This window comes from Sciurus vulgaris (assembly GCF_902686455.1).
Source record: "Sciurus vulgaris genome assembly, chromosome: 10".
In the NCBI taxonomy this organism is placed as follows: domain Eukaryota; kingdom Metazoa; phylum Chordata; class Mammalia; order Rodentia; family Sciuridae; genus Sciurus; species Sciurus vulgaris.
This window is the reverse complement of record NC_136470.1, coordinates 75965550-75984816: the sequence shown is the minus strand read 5'-3', so window position 1 is coordinate 75984816 and position 19267 is coordinate 75965550. Positions and strand designations below refer to the sequence as shown.

Below are 19267 nucleotides of genomic sequence, written 5' to 3'. Positions count from 1 at the left end.
TGTCAAAGAATAGCATGATAAATTCCACAAGCAAACATCAAATACCCTATCATCCTAGGGCTTTCCTTCCAAAATTATACAAAGAGCAATGAAATCCTAGAAACTTTGAACATTCAGCTCTAATAGCTTCATTTGAATGATGCTAAAGAACTTTTCCTTCTCCACAATAACATGCCCTCGAGTTGCCAAAGCTACAAGAGTGTAACTTTTATTTTATTCTACATTATACCCAATAGACTATATTGGTATATGTGTATATATGTTCATTGAGAAAATCCAACTTTTTTAAAAAATTAATTTACATGATTAGTCTGTGTCTTCACCTTGTTAGTGTCCTCTACCATAATGATAAAATTATCATTTTCAGAGAGTTGAAATACTAAATTCAATTGATGACCATATATAGCGGTTGGATTAATCCATTAATGCCTGAATCTTAGAAGCAAGTAAACAGATCACCATGGAGAAATCAAATATCCTTTCCCTATTCTTTAACCACATTTTCAGCAGGTAGTCAGTTTTTCCTAGCTTAAATCTGTTTGGTGATAATTATATGTATGATATCACCTTTTATTCACAAGCAGCCTTTATTTGGACACAGTGTAAAAGGTTGAGAAGTTATATTAGGTTGAGAGCACTTCTTGGAAAAGCAGCTTTTACAAGTACACAAAATGTTTCTCCCTTAATCACCTTAAATTAAAAGCATGTATTTCTAGGTCTCTCACTCTCTGCCAAGGAGGAACTAGGCCTGAGTGGCAAGGGAAAGCAGAACCCACCTCTACCTGAATCATTTTCATCAACTCACAGTAAAGCCAATTACAGAATAAAGTCCCAACTAATTTCTTTAGAGAGGATTTTGGCTACATTCCTCCTTTAAAGAGGAATAGGAATTGCTTAAATGACTCAAGGACATCCAGGGGTAAAAAGTTTTCCTAAATGCCAACTCAAGTCTTAAGTTTGTGGAATTATAATAAGGAGCAACAAGATTAATACAAAAAAGTTACAAACAAATCTTATTTTTAAAAAACTAGTATTATATATATAACTCAAATATAACTAATAACTAAAAATAAGTGATATATAATAAATAAGTGAAAGTATTATGCAAATATAAAGGTATATTCAATGCAGGAAATAAATACCAGACATCATCAACTCCCAAGTACTCTTTTTAGTGGTAAAGGGAAACAACTTCAGCTTATCAGCATATGCCATCTGTCCAATGACATTTATCTAGATTGGGTCATAGTATCATTACCTGAGATCACAACTGAAGATCAGGCTGTATCAAGTAAAGGAGAGAAGTATGATATCCATATGATGATATATCATGAAAAAATTGAAATTCTTGATCAAAAAGCTTCCAAAGCTAGTAATATATTAAACTATAAAAAACAAAATGTAAAATTACATTTATGACTACAATGTAAAGACACACAAAAAAATATCTATAGTAGTAACCTTTGATGATATGAAGGAAATACAGAGAAGTGGGCAACAGTTTTGCCCTTCTCTGAGACTAGCAATTAATAAAGGAACAGTGATCTGAAAAAAGTCAGCAAACAAGAAACTGGAAAGCACCATAAAAGATTTTTTAATACCCAAGTATCAGGGGCCTCTCAGGCAGAAAAACTGTGGTCAAGTAAGCCCCTGGGACTTCCTGGAAAGCACTTCCTGGAAAGAAGGAATGGGTTCCTCCTCAAGGGAGAGAAAAAAAAAAATTAAGAGATATAATTATTGGTAACACTGAGGTAGCAAGAGACTCCCACACTTAATTTGTATTTGGTATCTTTTCTTACCTGGCTACATATTTTCTATTTTTAACTATACAGTATTAGCTTATAGACTACAGTTAAATATTTCTGCTGCTTTTTAAGTAAATAATATAGAAAAAACAATATTTGACTATTATATAGTCTCTCAGCTCTGGGGTACTTAGGAGAACCTAATTATTGCTAGTTCAAACCCTTTAATGATTGAAACTTAAAATCTGGGAGGAAATAGGCAGTGCCTATAGCATACTTGGCAACTTCATACCTATTCAACAAATGTCTCACTGATTATATTAAATTTAAATGATAATGAAATTACTGAATTTCAACAATGAGTTAGATTTAACAAAAGGCAGGAAAATCTCTTATGTCAGAAAACTAACCATGGATGATGTAGTACAGACTCCTTAGTATGAAGTTCAAATATTTTAAATCACTTGGCCCAATCTTTTTTTTTAAATATTTTTTAGTTGTCAGTGGATCTTTTATTTTATTTATTTATTTATAAGTGATGCTGAGGATCGAACCCAGGGCATCACACATGCTAGGTAAGTGCTCAACCACCGAGCCACAACTCCAGCCCACTTGGTCAGAAACTTAATACAAACTTTCCTGCTCAGTATTCTTTAATTTGAATAAAATACAGACTATCTACCTCACCCTATTAGAAACATAACAACCTCACTCCTATTTCATGCAAATCTTTTTATTTGGAATGCTTCCTGTCACCCCATTCAGGAATTAAGGTTCAGCTGTAGCTCAATCTCTTCTCCAAAGGTTCTAAATCATCTGATCCACTATAATTCCTTTATTAGAGCTCCCACAGTATATGTTATTGATATACTATTCAACCTAGAAATACTTAAAAACTATTAAATTGTCACGTGTGGTTAGTGGCAATCATGTTGGACAAAGCAGGTCTATAATCACCCAAACAGGTTGATGAAACTTGTGGAGTAAAAGATTAAAAAAGAAGAGGGGATGGTGGGAGAGGAGAAGGAGGACGAGGAGGAGGAGGAAAGAATAAGAAAAAAAATCCACCTAGAAGTAATAAAGCTATAGAGAAGCAGAAATAGCCAGGCATGGTGGAGCATGCCTGTAAGCATTTGGGAGGCTGAGGCAGAAGAATTTTAAGTTCAAGACCAGCCTCAGCGATTTAGCAAGGTCCTAAGCAACTCAGTGAGACCCTGTCTCAAAATAAAGAAAAAAAGGGGGGACTGGAGATGTGGTTCAGTGGTTAAGGACACCTGGGTTCAATGGTTCAATCCCTGGTACAAAAAAAAACAAAAAACAAAAAAACAACGCAGAAACAGCTGTGAGAAGAATACTGAGAAAATCTTCAGGCTTAGGGTTGCTGTAGTCAGCTGATTTGCCTTCCCCTCCTGGGTTCCCACAGCAACAGTTTTCCTAAAAGCAACAAGGTTCCATTTCTATGTTTTGTGTGTGTGTGTGTGTTTCATATTGTTTTTGGGTACTAATAATTGAATTAGCAGTGTGAACTGCTAAAAAAATCATGTGATTATCCTGCTTTGTTACTAGTTATCTACAAACTCGCCACCCTTAGTATGATCAAAGGGAAAATGGAAAGAAATGGGGAAAAATATGAAATGAAGATAAATGTGAAAAAAATTAAAATTAATAGGGAGGGGGAAAAAGGTCCTTCCAATGGCAAGAATACTGGCACTGCCCAACTGTAAGACACATGATCAAATTGCTAATCTTTTCATTTCTTAAAGAAATATTCACTGAGCATTAAATATGTGTCAAGAACTGTGTTAGGAAGCAGGGGTTTGGTGGTTAAAGAAGGACGGTTCTCATCTCTCAGGCAACTCAAAAAGTAATGGGGAAACAGGCAAATTAACTATGCTATGAAGGCACTATACTGTGAAGTGAGAAAATGGAAAGGAACAGGTCAGGGATACCTTCTAAATAAGTTGTTAAAGGATGACTAAACTCTCTTGGCAAAGATGGAGGTATTGCAGGGAGTGTGGAGAAGCAAGAATAAAAAGAGCAAGAAAAATGTGAAAATGGTCAAATGTCATGGTTCTGTAACTAGGAGATTCACAAGAGTTAACACACAGATTGGATACTGGACTTCTGAGTAAAATACCACAGTAACTCTGTCTCTCAATAAATTAGTGGCAGTGTGGAGAAGCTATCTGGAATTGTAAAACTAAATTCAGACAGGAAGACTGGTTAGTATAAAAAAAAAAAAAATTCCCCAATGAGCGATAACAATAGACTGCATTGTTTGCATCTGCCCAGAATTCACAACATTTTATTTTGGTAACAGAACTCTTGAGTTTCCCTCTACCAATTAACTTTGGTTCATGAGGTTCCAAGAGGGCCTCACCTGATCCTAGGATCCTGCATTGGGTATATGATTTAGGCCCAGCTGAGTAGCATATTCCATACCTTGATTACGAGAACAGGAACATAGCTCAAATCAGAACAAAAAGAGTCAGTCCCAGGATTTTTGCTTTTGCAGAAGCTATTCAGACCGCATACTATTTTTTGTTTTGTTGGTCAGGATTGCCAAACTTGAGAGTTGCTAAGGGTTATCCTGTAAAAAAGTTTGTCTGATAATGAAACCAACATATCAGGAAGCAGAGCTGAGAAACAGAGATGAATACTTGACTTTGGGAACTTAGACTGATCATGCCTAAACCAAGACTATCCCCTAAATTTTTTTAGAAATAAAAATGGAGAAAAAAAAGACTTCAAAGGAAAAATCAGGAACAGAATTCATAGTGACTGGTTAGATATGGGAAACGGAGAAGAGGGAAACATCAAATTTCACTTTGAGGCTCTGGCCTCAGATTGAGTGGAAAATGCTATTAATTAAGACAGAGAACAGGGAGAGAAGTTTTTGTTCAGTTGAATGATTGTAGTTTGGAGACACTAAAAAGTATCTTACCACTTAAATTCTGCTTCTATCTGGATCATTGCACCAGGTATACTGAGGAGTATATGTAGCTGAATTCCAAGCTCAGAAGTAGACTTTATAGTCAGGTGAGGTGGCAAACAACTGTAATCCCAGCAGCTCCAGAGGCTAAGGCAAGAGGGTCATGTGTTCAAAGCCAGCCTCAGCAAAAGTGAGGCACTAAGCAACTCAGTGAGACCCTATCTCTAAATAAAATACAAAATATAGGGCTGGGATGTGGTTCAGCGATTGAATGCCCCTGAGTTCAAACCCCAATACCCTCCCCCCTCCAAAAAAAAGATAAAGATTTTATAACCTAAGGCAGTCTAGGGTGACAGAACAATGCTAAGAAGGCCCATTCCTTTAACTGTTTAGTAGTTTTAGCAGACGACCTCTATACAACTGGCATTTAAGAAATCTAGGGACAGTTAATAAGATGCATTATGGCATTTTGCTAGTGGATAGCTAGTTAGATGGAAAACAATAGGGGAACCTATGTCATAACTACACTCCCAGTTAAAAACTGGAAGTCAGGCATATTGGCACAAACTTGTAATTCCAGCTATTCAGAAGACTGAGGTAAAAGGATTGCAGTAAGTGAGACACTGTCTCAAAATTAAAAAAAAAATAAAATGCTAGGGCTGTAGCCCAGAGCATCCCTGGGTTCAAACCCCATAATGCCAGGAAGAAAAAAAAAAGCCCAACACCTCAGTCCCCAATGTTTTCAACTCAGATAAAGGAGCCATGGAAGGAGAAAGAACAGCTCTACTCCTCCAAGTAGTAACCTGCAGAGCACAAACCCATCATGTTTCAAGAAACCTGAAGACTGGATAGAAGTAGACAATTCTTTGCACTTAGTATTTACTAGGCACTCTTTGAGGAGCTTTTTGCATATTATATAGAATTCTCACAGCAAAAACATTATTGCAACTCTCTGCACTTAGTACATACCAGACACTCTGAAGAGCTTTGTGCACATTATGTAGAATTATCACAACCTCCCTAGTTAGAAAGCATCATTCTTCCCACTAATTCAGGAAAGTAACTTGACCACACAGAGGAGCTAGGATTCAAATGTAGGTCTATCTGGCTTTAAAATTTATGTGCATTTCACTATATCAACTGCATTTAGAAATGTACTGAAGTTCTATCCTTCATGTTTAAAAATGATTCCATCTCATCAGGAAGACCATTTCTGAATTGGATACTCTAGTGGCCATAGACAGGTTATGTTCCCAGTACCCAGTCACAATATCCCAATTCTCTGGCATAAGGCATGTGTTTACCAGTTGTCTATCTGGAGTTAAAGAGGCCATCAGTACCAGGAAGCATCATGAAACAACATCATGAACATTCTGAGTTCACCAACTACTAACAGAGAGAAAGTCTACAACAACAATATGAATGACTGTGGGGAAAACCCACTGATGAAATTGGTTTGACAAAAGTTAGCTGGTTAGCCGGTGTGGGTGGCACATGCCTGTAATCTCAGAAGCTCAGGAGGCTAAGGCAGGAGGATCTCAAGTTCAAAGTCAGCCTCAGCAATGATGAGGCACTAAGCAATTCAGTGAGACCCTGTCTCTACATAAAATATAAAATAGGCTCAGTGGTTGAGTACCGCTGAGGATTAATCCCAGATACAAAAAAAAAAAAGTTAGCTGGCTAAGAGATAAGTATAAAAAAGATAAATAGGCAAAGATATCTGAAAAGGAGATGTGCTACTGGTCTGAATGACAGGCACAGAATGGTATCTATCTATATATTTCATTGTCACTATTTGCATACTGAGAGGCAGTATAGTAAAGATATTAAAAGTGCAGATTCTAGAGCCAGACGGCCTGGGTTGAAACCCCAGTACCAAGAGAGATTCACTGTATGACTACTTATCCTGTCCATGTCTAAGCTTCCTCATTTATAAAATAATAGTACCTATAGTACCTACCTCATACAATTGTTAAGAGGATAAATTAATATGCGTAAGGCTCTTAAAACAGTGCCTAGCATATGGTAAATAAGTATTTGTTAAGTAAACAACTAACACAGCACCAGCTAAAAGGGGAAGGAAACTGAGCTTAAATTTGTGACTCAGTCTGCCTGACATGAAAGCAAAATCAAAATAACTCTAAAACTTTAGATTTCACAGACATCTGGAGGAAGAATAAATAGCCATATATAAATAAGTAGAAACTGAAAAATGGAAAAGGGAAGTAAAATGTTCAGTTTCACTTAGTACACATCATTCATAGGTCTCCGGCAAGAATCTCAACATTCTATCAGTCCAGACTGTTCAGTCGGCCCCAGGGTATCTGTGTACATAAAAGTGGGATCACCTTAAAACAGCAAAATCTTCACCCAGGCACATTTCAATTCTCCCCTGAGAATATTTTCTCAGAGGTAAATCTTCTGCCTCTAGACTTTGGACCTCAGCTACTCCTAGACCATGACTTGTCTGAAATTGCTTCTAAATGTCAAGCAAGATTCTCTAAAGCCACATTCCTGCTGTAGCCCTGTCACCATGCCAGCCTTTTTAAGAGGTTAAGACCAGTTTTGTTGTTGTTGTTACTAAGTGATGGTGATGGAATCAGGGCTTCCCTCATGCTATGTAAGTACCACTGAACTACACCCCACTGTAAGATCAGTTAAAATGAAGGAAACCCAAACAGAAGAAACACCTCTACAGAGTCCAGTTGACTGTTTGGGCATAGTAGTTTTAAAAATATTAAATCCCAGGCTTCGGCTAGGGTTGTAGCTCAGTGGTAGCGCGCTTGCCTAGCATGTGTGGGTTCAATTCTCAACACCACATATAAATAAATGAATAAGGTCAATCAACATCTAAAAAACATTTCTTTAAAAAAATCCCAGGAAAAAAAAAAAAAAATCCCAGGACTTGAGGTATAGCTTAGTGGTAACATGTATGAGGTCCTGGATTCAGTCCCCAGCTCCTCAGGAAAAACAACCCAAAATACCGAAGTTTCCTAATTTCCAGAAGACATGGACATTCTGACAATAGTTCCATATAAATGTGCACTTGCTTAGTTTGCATTGTGGGGAAGAAGTGAAAGGTTTGAAGATGAAAAGGAAATGAGAGAAAGGCCCTGTCACTCTGACAAAGGGCACACACACAATTTCTGGTCTCATCAGCAAGTCACTATTCCCACGCCATTGACATTACATACACTCGCTTTTCATCCACGGGCCCTCCTCGCCTTCTTCCCCACACTCATTCCTGCCTCACCTTCTTCCTAGGCCAGTCATAACCTCTAACCTTTGCCCCAAGAAATGCTTCCCTCACCCTCTTAATATTGGTCCAGGCTGCTGTCACTGCAAGTTACTGCCAAAGCACGAGTCTTGTCCCCTACTCCTATCTATAGACTCAGGCCTATAAAATTTCACTACAGCACCTCATACCTTTTCTCCCAGACTCCCAATATCCACCTCCTCTCCAGCAGTCTTGAATCTGAGCGTCACCCTTTTCCACTCCCCCGCCCTCAACGAATCCGACCCACCCCTCTTCGGTTCCCCCGTCCTATCCACGCCCTACCAGTCCCTACTCTCAAAAATTCTCCCCAACAAGTGCCCCGCGGCAGGCACCCGCAGGTCTGGGCGCCTGCCACCTCTCGCTGTGCTGTCTGAGACCTCCCAAACCCTCCCGGTGCTCGAGCTCATTCACAGTCCCAGACTCCCCAGCTCCCTCCTAGCCAACCTGCTCTCCTCAGGCAGGCGCTCCTCGCAGTCGCCGAGATCCATTCCCGTGCCCTCCGGCCGCATCCGGGGCTGCGAAGACGCCTCCTCGCTGAGGACAGGCGTCCCGGCCGCTTTGCTCCTCAGGGGGCCCGGAGCCCCGAAGAGACAGAGGAGACACCCAGGGCAGGTGGGCTCAGAGTGATGCACTATCCTGGAGCGGCAGCCGCGTTAGTGACTGCTGTCTCAGCTGCGGTTTCTATCCCTGCCACCCCCACTTCCGGCTCCAGGAACTACAACTCCCAGTAAGCTCTTCGACGATCCAGCCGCTTCCAGCATGCACCGCTCTACCCAATCCGAGGTCACGCTCGCGACGGACTGTAGACATCACCCGCGGGTGTGCGGGCTTTACGCTTGGCTGGGAAGTGGGATCTAGATCTGGTAGACGCCTGGTTTCGGGAAGTCATGAGGTTGCGGATGCTTAGGCACTTCTGTCCCCTTTACCCTGGGATTTGGACTCAGGTGTAAACTAGGAAATAACGCCGGTCGAATCCAAGTTCGATTAACTCCACTTCAGCCCACCCTAGTTTAACACCTGTTGATAGTGTTGGGAGACCTCAAGCATTGAAGTAAAGGGTGCACTTGTTCTGAAGGGCACAAGACGCTTTGGGATCTCAAAATTAAAGCAGAAGGAAAAGGTTTCGGGGAAAGGTTTCCTGGAAGACTGATGTCAGCGCAAAGTTTTTAAGGATGAGCACGAGTTAACCAGGAGAAAAGGGGAAGCAAGGTGAAGAGAACAGCACAGGCAGACATAAGGAAGTTTGGGAACTGCTGATTCTGAGTAGTAATCCAAGTTGGGTAAGGGTGACAATGATGTGGCATTCCGGAGCAGGTAGGCAGATCGTGAGATGCCATTTTAAGGAACTTGGATTTTATATTGAAACAGTATATCAAGGACATGCAAATCACGTGATTTGATCAAACCTTAGAAAACTAACTTTAAAAATGTGGAGGGCTGGGGCTGTGGATCAGTGGTAGGACACTCGCCTAGCATGCATGAGGCCCTGGGTTCGATCCTCAGCACCACATAAAAAAACAAAATAGGGCTCGGGGTATAGCTCAGTTGGTAGGGTGCTTGCCTCAAAGACCCTCAGTTAAATCCCCAGCATTGCAAAGTAAATAAATATGAAATGAAGGTATTGTGTTCACCTATAACTAAAATAATATATATATTTTTTAAAAATGTGGAGACAGGACAGAGTATGCACTACGTTAGAGGTAAGGGTGGAAGAAAAGACAGAGAAGACTTGGAATCCTTACAGGAACCAAACAGGTAATGCCAACGAGTGAAGTGAACTAGTTCCAAGAAACAACAGGAAATGGCAGGAATTCTGAACTGGAAAGCTCAGACCTCAATCAAAAAGAGAAGTTTCACCTTTGCTGTAACTGAGTATTATCAAATCAGCATATGAACCTAGGGTTGCCACATCTGATTCTTCAAAAGAAGCTGGAACCTAAGTTGGGGTGTAGCTCAGTGGCAGAGTGCTTACACAGCATGTGTAAGGCTCTGCAAAAAAAAAAAAAAAAAAAAAAAAAGGGCAGCTGAAATGTTGCCTAGGTTCAATTTCCAAGTTTTTAAATGTTGCCAACAATGGGGGGGGGGGGGGCAACAAATTTTTAAGAATTTCAACATTGCACAGATCAAATAAAATTTGTAGGCTGCAGGTGGCCCTTGGCCCTTGGGTTGTTAGTTTGCAAGTGCTGGCCTAAAGCAGTGGCTGTAAAAACAAGGAGGTGCAGATTACAATACTAGGACAATAGAATCAGTGCTGATCTATGAAGGAGTGGATATGGCAAGGAAGGGATGGGAAGGGATCAAGGATAATTCCATGAGAAAATAATGACTATTAACACAACTTTTAGGAGTTTTCAGACTTGGGAAAATGTGTGTGTGTGTGTGTGTGCACGCGCGCCAGAGAGAAAATTAAAACAAATGAAAAGCTTTTAATGAAAATTATGATTTCATCTATAAAAAATCTTTGTTCAAACTTTCTCATATTTTTCTACTAAAGAATTTATGCTTTTTAAGAAAGGGGCAGCATTAGTCACTGGGGTTTCACTACTTTTTTTCTGCTTCTACAAATGTATGAAATTCACTTTTTGACATACAGTACAATCCCAAAGTAATGCAATATGATCTCAACATATACTACAGTCAGCTTTATCAGGAAATCCTAAAACTACAATTATAGTAAAAGTTCTGGAAAACAGGATTTTATTTTTATATCCAAGTCTGGGTTTACATGAATTTTCTTTAAAGCAATTAGTAAGCATGGCAATAATCTACACTAGCTATGTATTTACACCCTGTGCTTTTCCGTCATCTCAGACTGTCATTAACCTAAATCCCTTGTGTTTATTCCATTGCTTCCCTTATTATCTACTTTCTTTGCATCTATCTATATTCCTCAAGAGTGTTATTTAGATTTTTTTGTGTTGTAACATTATAAAAAGGGTATTAAGCAGTATTCTATGGGGTCTCACTTTTTTTGCTTAATATTGATAAAATTCATTCATGTTGTTATGTCACTACAGTTCATTGATTTTGACTGCTGCATATTAGTCCACTGTATGAACAGTTAGTTCATACATTAGTCCACTGTATCACAGTTTATTCATTCTCTCTCCCATTGATAGGCATTTGGATTTCCAGAGTTTTATACTTGTAAACTCCTTCTGTGAACAGTCATACAGGTCTCCTCCTGTATATAAGCAAGAGTTTCTCTTAAGCGCATATGAAGAGTGGAATTGCTTGTTCTAGTTCTTGTTTGCATCATGGGTAGGTGCATGATTTTTAAAATAACTAGTTATTAAATTATGAATAATTATAGTCAGTTATTTAAAATAACTAATTAACTAACTAAATAAAAATACCATACTTGGAAACTGATGAGAGTATATCATGAACCAAGGATTATGATTAACCCAATTTTGTGCATCTGAAATCCAAATGCAAAAAATTGCCAGATATCCAAAAATATCTAGCATCATGGTTCAATAGTGTCACAGAAATGCAATGGCCTTATTTAGCAATTACTAATTTTCTAATAAAAAATTTTTAGTTTCTTGCAGGGCTAGAGATAGAGCCTACAGCCTCTCACATGCTAAGCAAGCACTCTACTACTAAATTACACCTCCATCCCTGAATTCGTATTTTAGAAGTCACAAAACCTGAAGAAGTTCATGTGATCCTGATCAGTCTGTTTTCAAGTTTACCAGAATGCTATTTTTATACAAACAGTAGGTCTTACAGAACCACTGGCAGAAAGCCAATTTCACTCAAGGATTAATTAATCAAAAAATGGATTTTTAAAACCTTATTACATTTACCTATTTGCCAAAATTTGCTTTTAAGGATTAGTATTCTTGAATATATTAAACGACTAGCAATATAGTCATGAATATGTTCTCTTTAAATATATTCACTAAAATTATTTTTAGCAACGTTTTTTGTAGTATTCAAAATTTTTTTTTAATTTTTTAGTTGTAGATGAACACAATACCTTTATTTAATTTATGTATATATTTGTATGTGGTGCTGAGGATCAAACCCAGTGCTTCGCACATGCTAGGCAAGCGCTCTACCACTGAGCCACAACTCCAGCCCCCCGTAGTATTCAAATTTTAAAAGCTTAGCAACGTCTTCTACTGGCCAAGTCAGAAAGAACTTGAGAATCAAATTGAGTTTGAAAGTTATTCTTAAACTCATAATGTATATACATATCTACCTTATCTTCAAAGGTAAACACAACCCTACATTCTTAACACCTTTGATTTTCAGAGTAGAATTTTTTTTAACACAAAATGAGTCCATGAGTTTCTATGATATATATAATATATATATGTGTGTGTATATATATGTGTATATTATATATATATATGAAAGAAGAAAGGGGGAAGGGAAACCTTCACAGTAGAATGTCAACTAACAAATACAGAGGAATTGGTAGAAAAATCACTATTTTGCAACCATCATAGTAATAATTGATTCAGTCAAGAATCAACTATGATGGGATATAGCTCAGTATAAAAGTACTTGCCTAACATGGGTTTAATCCCTGGTAACACACACACATACACAATTTGTTCTGAACACTATATTTACACAGCCTCAAAATATCTCTTCACAAATGACTTCATTACAAATGAGGGACAATACCTTTACAGTGGAGAAATCTGGCAGCATCAGTTTAACCAAATGATCAAAATTAAGATCACCAATAATAAGACAAAATGACATCATATGTCCGATTATGTTAAGACACTGAAAAAGGGCTGGGGAGATAGCTCAGTCGGTAGAGTGCTTGCCTTGTAGCACGAGGCCCTGGGTTCTATCCCCAGCACCGCAAAAAAAGAAAAAAAAAAAAAAAAAAAAGACACTGAAAAAGGCATGATGTGACTTGCACAAAATTGAATACCCTCAAACTAAACACAAAGTAATAACAAACAAATGGAGTGATAATCCATGCAACAACTGCCTTCAAGTCTCAGAAATGTAAATATCAGCTGGGTGCAATGATGCAGGCCTTTAATCCCAGCTACTTTGGAGGCTGAGGCAAGAGGATGGTAAGTTCCAGGCCAGCCTGGACAACTCTTAGGGAGACCTTGTCTCTAAATAATTTTTGTTTTAAAAAGAGGGCTGGGGATATAGCTCACTGGTAGAGCACTTGCTTAGCACGGGTAAGACCCCATTCAATCCCCAGCATGGTAAAAATCAATCAATAAATAAATATCATAAAGGACTAATAAAGGCTGATAAATTTTTTCAGATTAAAGAAGAGGCAGATCAAAGAAATGCACCATGTGAACCTGGATTAGATCCTGGACTGGAAAAAAAATTCTATAAAGGCTTTTTCAGTATTAGCAAAACTTGGTTACGGACTATATATTGTATGGTTATGTACTACAATTGTATTGTAACATTAATGTTAAATTTCCTGAACTTGATAATTTTAGCATGTTTATATTAAAGAACATCCTTAGACATATATTTTAAAGAATCATGATTTCTGTAACCTCCTCCCAAATAAATTAACAATAATTATGTCTATCTACCTACCTATATGTAGACAAACAAATGTGGCAAAACTTTAAATCTTATAAATCTAAGTGAAGAGTAAATGAGTATTCATTGTACTATGTTTTGCAACTTTTATCTAGATTCAAATGTTTAAAAAGTAAGCAAGGATCTTAGTATGGTTTTATTTTCTTAAGATTGTATCCTGATAAATATAATCAAAATTTTAGTGTTTCACATGGAAATTCCTGAGCTTAGCTTATGATTAAATTTTGAATATATTTTAAAATTAATTTGTTTTCCAAGTAGCTTGTCACTTTTATAAGTGTTCTTAGCCAAGTTTGCCAAAAGATCAATTCACTTAATTTACCAAATGTACTGATTTACCAAAATTCTTTTTATTTTCGTCATATATACCTTATGATTTCAGAAACTTTTGAGGCTAGGGGTGTGGCGCAGTGGCAGAGCAGTTCCTAGTTTGAGCAAGGCCCTGGTTTTCATCCCCAGTGCTACTAAAAATAATAAAAAAAAAAAGAAACAGAAAAAAGAATTTTGCCAAATTTTAATTACCTGGGTTTTATTTTGTCTTTACAAAAATTTTTCCTTTCCCTCTAAGCATTTATTCACTTACATAGGAAAGTTTATTGCCAGCCTTGGGCCATGCATACAAATTTGGAATTTTTAATAAAATGAAAATGAATAAAAATGTATTTATGTACTGAGCAAAACCTTAACAGCTGAGGAATGTTCAATTTGTCCATGTTCCGACATCTTACAGCTTTAGCTGGATGCTGGACCCAGAGGAGACCCTTTATGAGAGAGAACAGCATTAGTCCTTAGATCAGATTGGGTTCCTCATTCCAGAGCAGGGAATTGAGGAGCAAAGAGAAGAAGCATAAGGACAAACAGGAATGCCTAAAGGCCCCATGACCCTAGAATTCTGGCTCCACTGAACCTTCTAAAACTACTAATCAGTCCAGTATGAATTGAGGATAACTTTTTAAAGAAATAAAATTTATCTAAATAGGGGGAAACTGTGTGATCTATGAAAATTTGTTTAATTTTTAAAAATTCTACAGTTGGCCATTGAGTGAATGGATCTAGAACCCCTGGTAGTCAAGACCCCCATCCTGTCCAGAGAAGGCAAGACCTAAATAGGAGAGAGCTGAGAGATCCAACCCCTGAGTCCAGAAAGAATTCCCCTTTAAGTTCTCCTGTCTACCCAAAGCAGCTTCCCAGAGTTACAGAACAACTGATAGTCAGGGACATGGGGATCAGTACTAGTCCTTTAAATGGGCTAGCTGGGGTGGGCAGGCTCTCCATTAACTCTTGAGTTTTTTAAAAGGCGGCAGCTTTGCCTGAATTCCTGGCTGTTATGGTCTACTGTGTCCCCAACATCCAGCACAATCTCGTACACAGTATGAACTCAACTTGTTTGCTGAATGAATGAATAAACAAATGAATCCTGAGATTAAAAGGCAAAAGACTAGAATGGCAAAAAGTTAGAACCAAAGAATGAGCAAAGCAGGAGAGGAACAATAAAGCTTTAACAAGGTAGAAAAACAAAAACAAAACTAACATAGCAGAAAGCATTGGCAAAGGCAAGAGAATGGGAAGAATTGAGCAGATAAGAGAAGAAAAACTGTACTTTATATATAAGTAGCTTACTGGTTAATATACTAATTAGTATTTTGTTCTTTCACATATACAATACAAATTTTACCACTCTCTTATACCAGTATGATACACGTTACATCAGCAAACAAATTCTAGAAAATCTCTTGTGAAAAGCAAAAGAATTAATGCAAAAGACAGTATAAGAAAAGGAAGTTACATACTAGTATTACTCATAAATAGACAAAATTCTGAGTGAAATACTAACAAATTGAGTACAATATAAAAATGATAATACACCATGATCAAGAAGATTTATCTCAGAAATGTAACATTTGAAAATCCATGTAATTCACCATGTTAGTAAATTTAAAAAGAAAAACCATTTGATTTTTGTAAAAGGTTCAACAAAAATATTAAATTCAATATTCATTTATTAAAACCCTCAGCAAACCAGCAACAGAAGGGAACTTCTTTAACCTAACAAAGGACATCTAAAAAAAAATTCAATCATATTTAAGGGTGAATGAAGGCTTCCCCTCTGAGGTTGGAAACAAGGCAAAAACATTCACTTTCACTTGACCATGATTAAACATCGTATTACAGTCTCTATTCAGTGCAATAAGGTAAGAAAAAGAAATTTAAAAACATACAAATTAGAAACAATTATACTAAGTGAAATAATCCAGTTTTTAGAAAGTACATAGTATATAATTCCATTCTTCTAAAAGTCTAGAAGTGCAAATTAACCTGGAGTGAAAGAAAACACATCATGGTTGCTTAGGCAGTAGATGAGGGGAAAGATTACGAAGAAGCACAGGAAAACTTTTGGGAATGATGGACTTATTATTCTGACTATTGTGTTTTTCATAGGTATATGCACAGCATACTGTAAATATTGAACACTTTAAATGTCTTTTATTGTCTATCAACATCTCAATAAAACTGAGAAAAAGGAAATTTAAAACTAATTTTAAAAAGTTAAGGGACTAAGAATGTGGCTCAGTGGTAGAGTGCTTGCCTAGCAAGTATGAAGCCCTGGAAAAAGAAAAAGAAAAAGTAAAAAAAAAAGTTAAGGGGGGAATGTATATAAGTTGTACTGACCTTTGAGAATGTAGATTTCTTTATAATTGTAAAAAGAGAGTCAGAAAGTGTTACTAGGAAAGTATGGTATGTTGTTAAGGTTGCCAGATATAGCAAATAAAAACGTCTCCCAGTTAAACTTGAATTTCAGATAAATGAATAATTCTTTAGTATAAATGTATCCTAAATATTCATAAAAGTCTAGTTAAAAATCTGGTTTATTTAAAACCTGGGACATACTAAAGAGTTGTTCACTGTTTATATCTGATCTCTCAGTTTAATGGGTCCTTTATTTTCCCCACTATCCTAGATGTTGTCTTACCTACATTATGAAATCAAGCCTCTAAAAAGGGTGACTATTTGAGTTGTTTTGATTTAGATAAAGTTACTGAACTGCTGTATTCCTGTGTCCAGCATATTGCATTTTTCATAGTAGCTGCTCAGAAAATACCTTTTGCTCTACAAGCTGTGAGAAGATAGGCACTGCATCCATCTTGCTTACCATTTTATCCCAGGGGCCTATTACAATACCTGGTGCTCAATGAATACATGATTAAATGAATAGCTGATTCTCATGCCCTGGAAAATTGCAGGGTTGACCCTTTAACCCCAGCCCTTGTAGCTGGCTGATAGACTTCTTGGACAAGGCCCAGTTCTGATTTCTTGGCTTGTCTCCTTCTCCACTTTGCTGTGTGTTTTTCAGGTTGCTATTTTGTTTTGTTTTTTGTGTAACCAGACCTACTATTACCCACAATGCCTTTCACTCTTGTTTTCTTGCTTTTCCCTTTGGAATCTGGGGAGATTGCTCTGAGACTCTGAGACCCTCAGCCCAAGGGGAAAGTTGAAAGTCCAAAACACAACAGCAAGAATTACTTACTGGGGCTGGGGTTGTAGCTCAATAGTTGAGTGCTTGCCTAGCAAGGGTGAGGTACTGGGTTCCATCCTCAGTACAACATAAAAATAAGCAAATAAAGGCACTGTGTCCTCTTACAACAACAACAACAAAAAGAATTATTTGATGAAAATATTGGGGCATATCTTTTTAGCATTAAAATTTGGGTTAAGGTTTAAGTTTTGAACAGAAGACTAAAATAAAAAGAAACCTATATTATATTAGGGAGAATTTTATGTATTTGGGATTTTTGTTATTTGTTCTATAAATACCTAAATATAAAATGCTTCCAAATGCTAAGTACAATAATTTTCTTAAACAAAATTGGAATATAACCTAAGGTTCCTCTCTGTAGTTTACTCCTACAAATGAACAGTTTGCAGAAGTTATTTCTATTGAGAGAAGGCTAATGTGGGGAAAATTGTCTTGTGAGAAGAGGATTTTAGAACTATAAGGAATCCTAGAAATAACTTAGTGTAACTTATATAAATTCAATTAATATCACTACTTTCTTGTTTTGAAGAGGAGTGTAAGGAAGAAGTACTCCCAAGATCACATGTGACTGAAATGAGTGAAAAAGTTATCACTCAATATAACCTAGGTGTTCCACTGACTTTTACCCCTACAACCCACTTTCCCTAGTTGTTAGCAGTCCAGAGAAGGGTGGAGGTTATAGGGTGGAGTAGTAAAATCAAGACCTTTATGCCAAACAAAACAAAACAAAACAATCAAAAAACCTTGTGCCAAGAGAATCCATGCTATTCCCCTTGACAAGAGAATCCATGCTATTCCCCTTGACAAGCTGAATTTTATTATTATTTTATTTTATTGCAGGACTAGGGATGGAACCTAGGGCCTCACACATGTTAAGTAAGTGCTCTACTACTGAGATACATCTCCAGCCCTTCTTGGGTCTTTTTTAGTTAAAACCTTCCTTCACTATTAAAATTCCTTGTACTCCTTGACAGGTGTGTCCCAGGCTGATTCACTCTTTCTGAAAAGTTATATTTTTGGCACCGGGAAGAAAGCCAACTTGACCTTTGAGAATAAGCAGTTAACTTATAAATTCTCCAAAAGCTTAATAAAAACCATACATTTCTTCAAGACTATCCAGGTTTACACACACACACACACACACACACACACACAAATGTCATGGTTCTTTGCTTATAATTAAGAGATGTAACTCCCTGGAATGGCGCTTGGTTTTATTCACGCTACAGATACAAAGAACATTCACATGCAGTTTATTGTTAAGGTAACCCCAAAATTATCACTGCAATCTTCTGCTTTAAATTCAGATACAGAAAGGGATGATGGGCCATAAATATTTTTTTGTCATCATTGTTGTTGTTAATAAACTTTGGGAAATAAGTTACTAACAAACACAATGTGCAAAATAAGAAATATTTAAAGACATGGGATCCCCAAGCAAAAAATAGCCAATTGTGTCATTGCTGTTGAAGTTGGAAACCACATGACATTGTGACATTACTAAATTAAGCATAGGCTCTTGTGGTTTTGAGATACTTTAGGTCATCATAAAGTTCTGGCTTGTTTCTATGCTAAATAAATTTTAGGAATTGGAAAGATTGCGGATATTTCTTAGTGCAGAATGGGCTGCGCCTGTTTTTTGTTGTTGTTATTGTTGTTGTTTTTTCCTTAGATGCAAATGTCTATTATAAGGATAAAATAATGCTTCCATATGAGCGTTCTGAGGGAGAAGAATGAGGTAAGAAGAAAGGGGATATCACATTTTGTAAACAGAATGAAAGTTATTAAACAGAAATTCATCAAATATTAAGAAGCTTTCTTATAGGAATTATTAGGAAAAAAAAAAAAAAAAACCCGAATCCTACCAATTCCTATCGCAAATGAATTAGAGAAAAACGCAGCTAAATAAGCAGAGGTACTTACCCTCCCAAGGGAAGATGAGGTGTTATTAAGGTGGTACTGTGCCAAATACTTTGAGAGTGCTGATTGAGAACTGGTGCAGACAGGGAAACGTTAGCATTCACTTTTATTGTTAAGGTGACGCAAGAGCAGTCACTGCAGTTTTTGCGTTTGGACCGGACGTGGCAACTCCGCATGCTGCAGGTGCAGCCGCGTGCCAGGGAGAGAAGAGCCGGGACGCAGTACTGCAACCTACGCTCGCACAGGTCTGCTTTGCCTCCCCAGGCTGCAGTGCAGTAGGGTGTGCAAGGTTCGTGTGTGCCGAAGCACAA

At 37.4% G+C, this 19267-nt stretch overlaps 1 protein-coding gene across 16 annotated transcripts in view; it reads right to left on the bottom strand.

The window, feature by feature from the left end:
• The window catches only part of RUBCN (rubicon autophagy regulator), a 74761-nt gene extending 55520 nt beyond the window's left edge, over nucleotides 1–19241 (bottom strand). For 4 of the 16 annotated variants that reach the window (XM_079156138.1, XM_079156147.1, XM_079156146.1 and 1 more), the window contains exon 1: nucleotides 18960–19241. In XM_079156138.1, coding sequence (XP_079012264.1) covers nucleotides 18960–19132 — 173 coding nt within the window. In that variant the 5' untranslated portion in view covers nucleotides 19133–19241. Of the gene's footprint in view, nucleotides 1–8398; nucleotides 8669–18959 lie in introns of those variants that run through there. The other 12 variants (XM_079156152.1, XM_079156149.1, XM_079156140.1 and 9 more) reach the window with 5 other exon arrangements.
• Nucleotides 19242–19267: the final 26 nt, after the last annotated feature.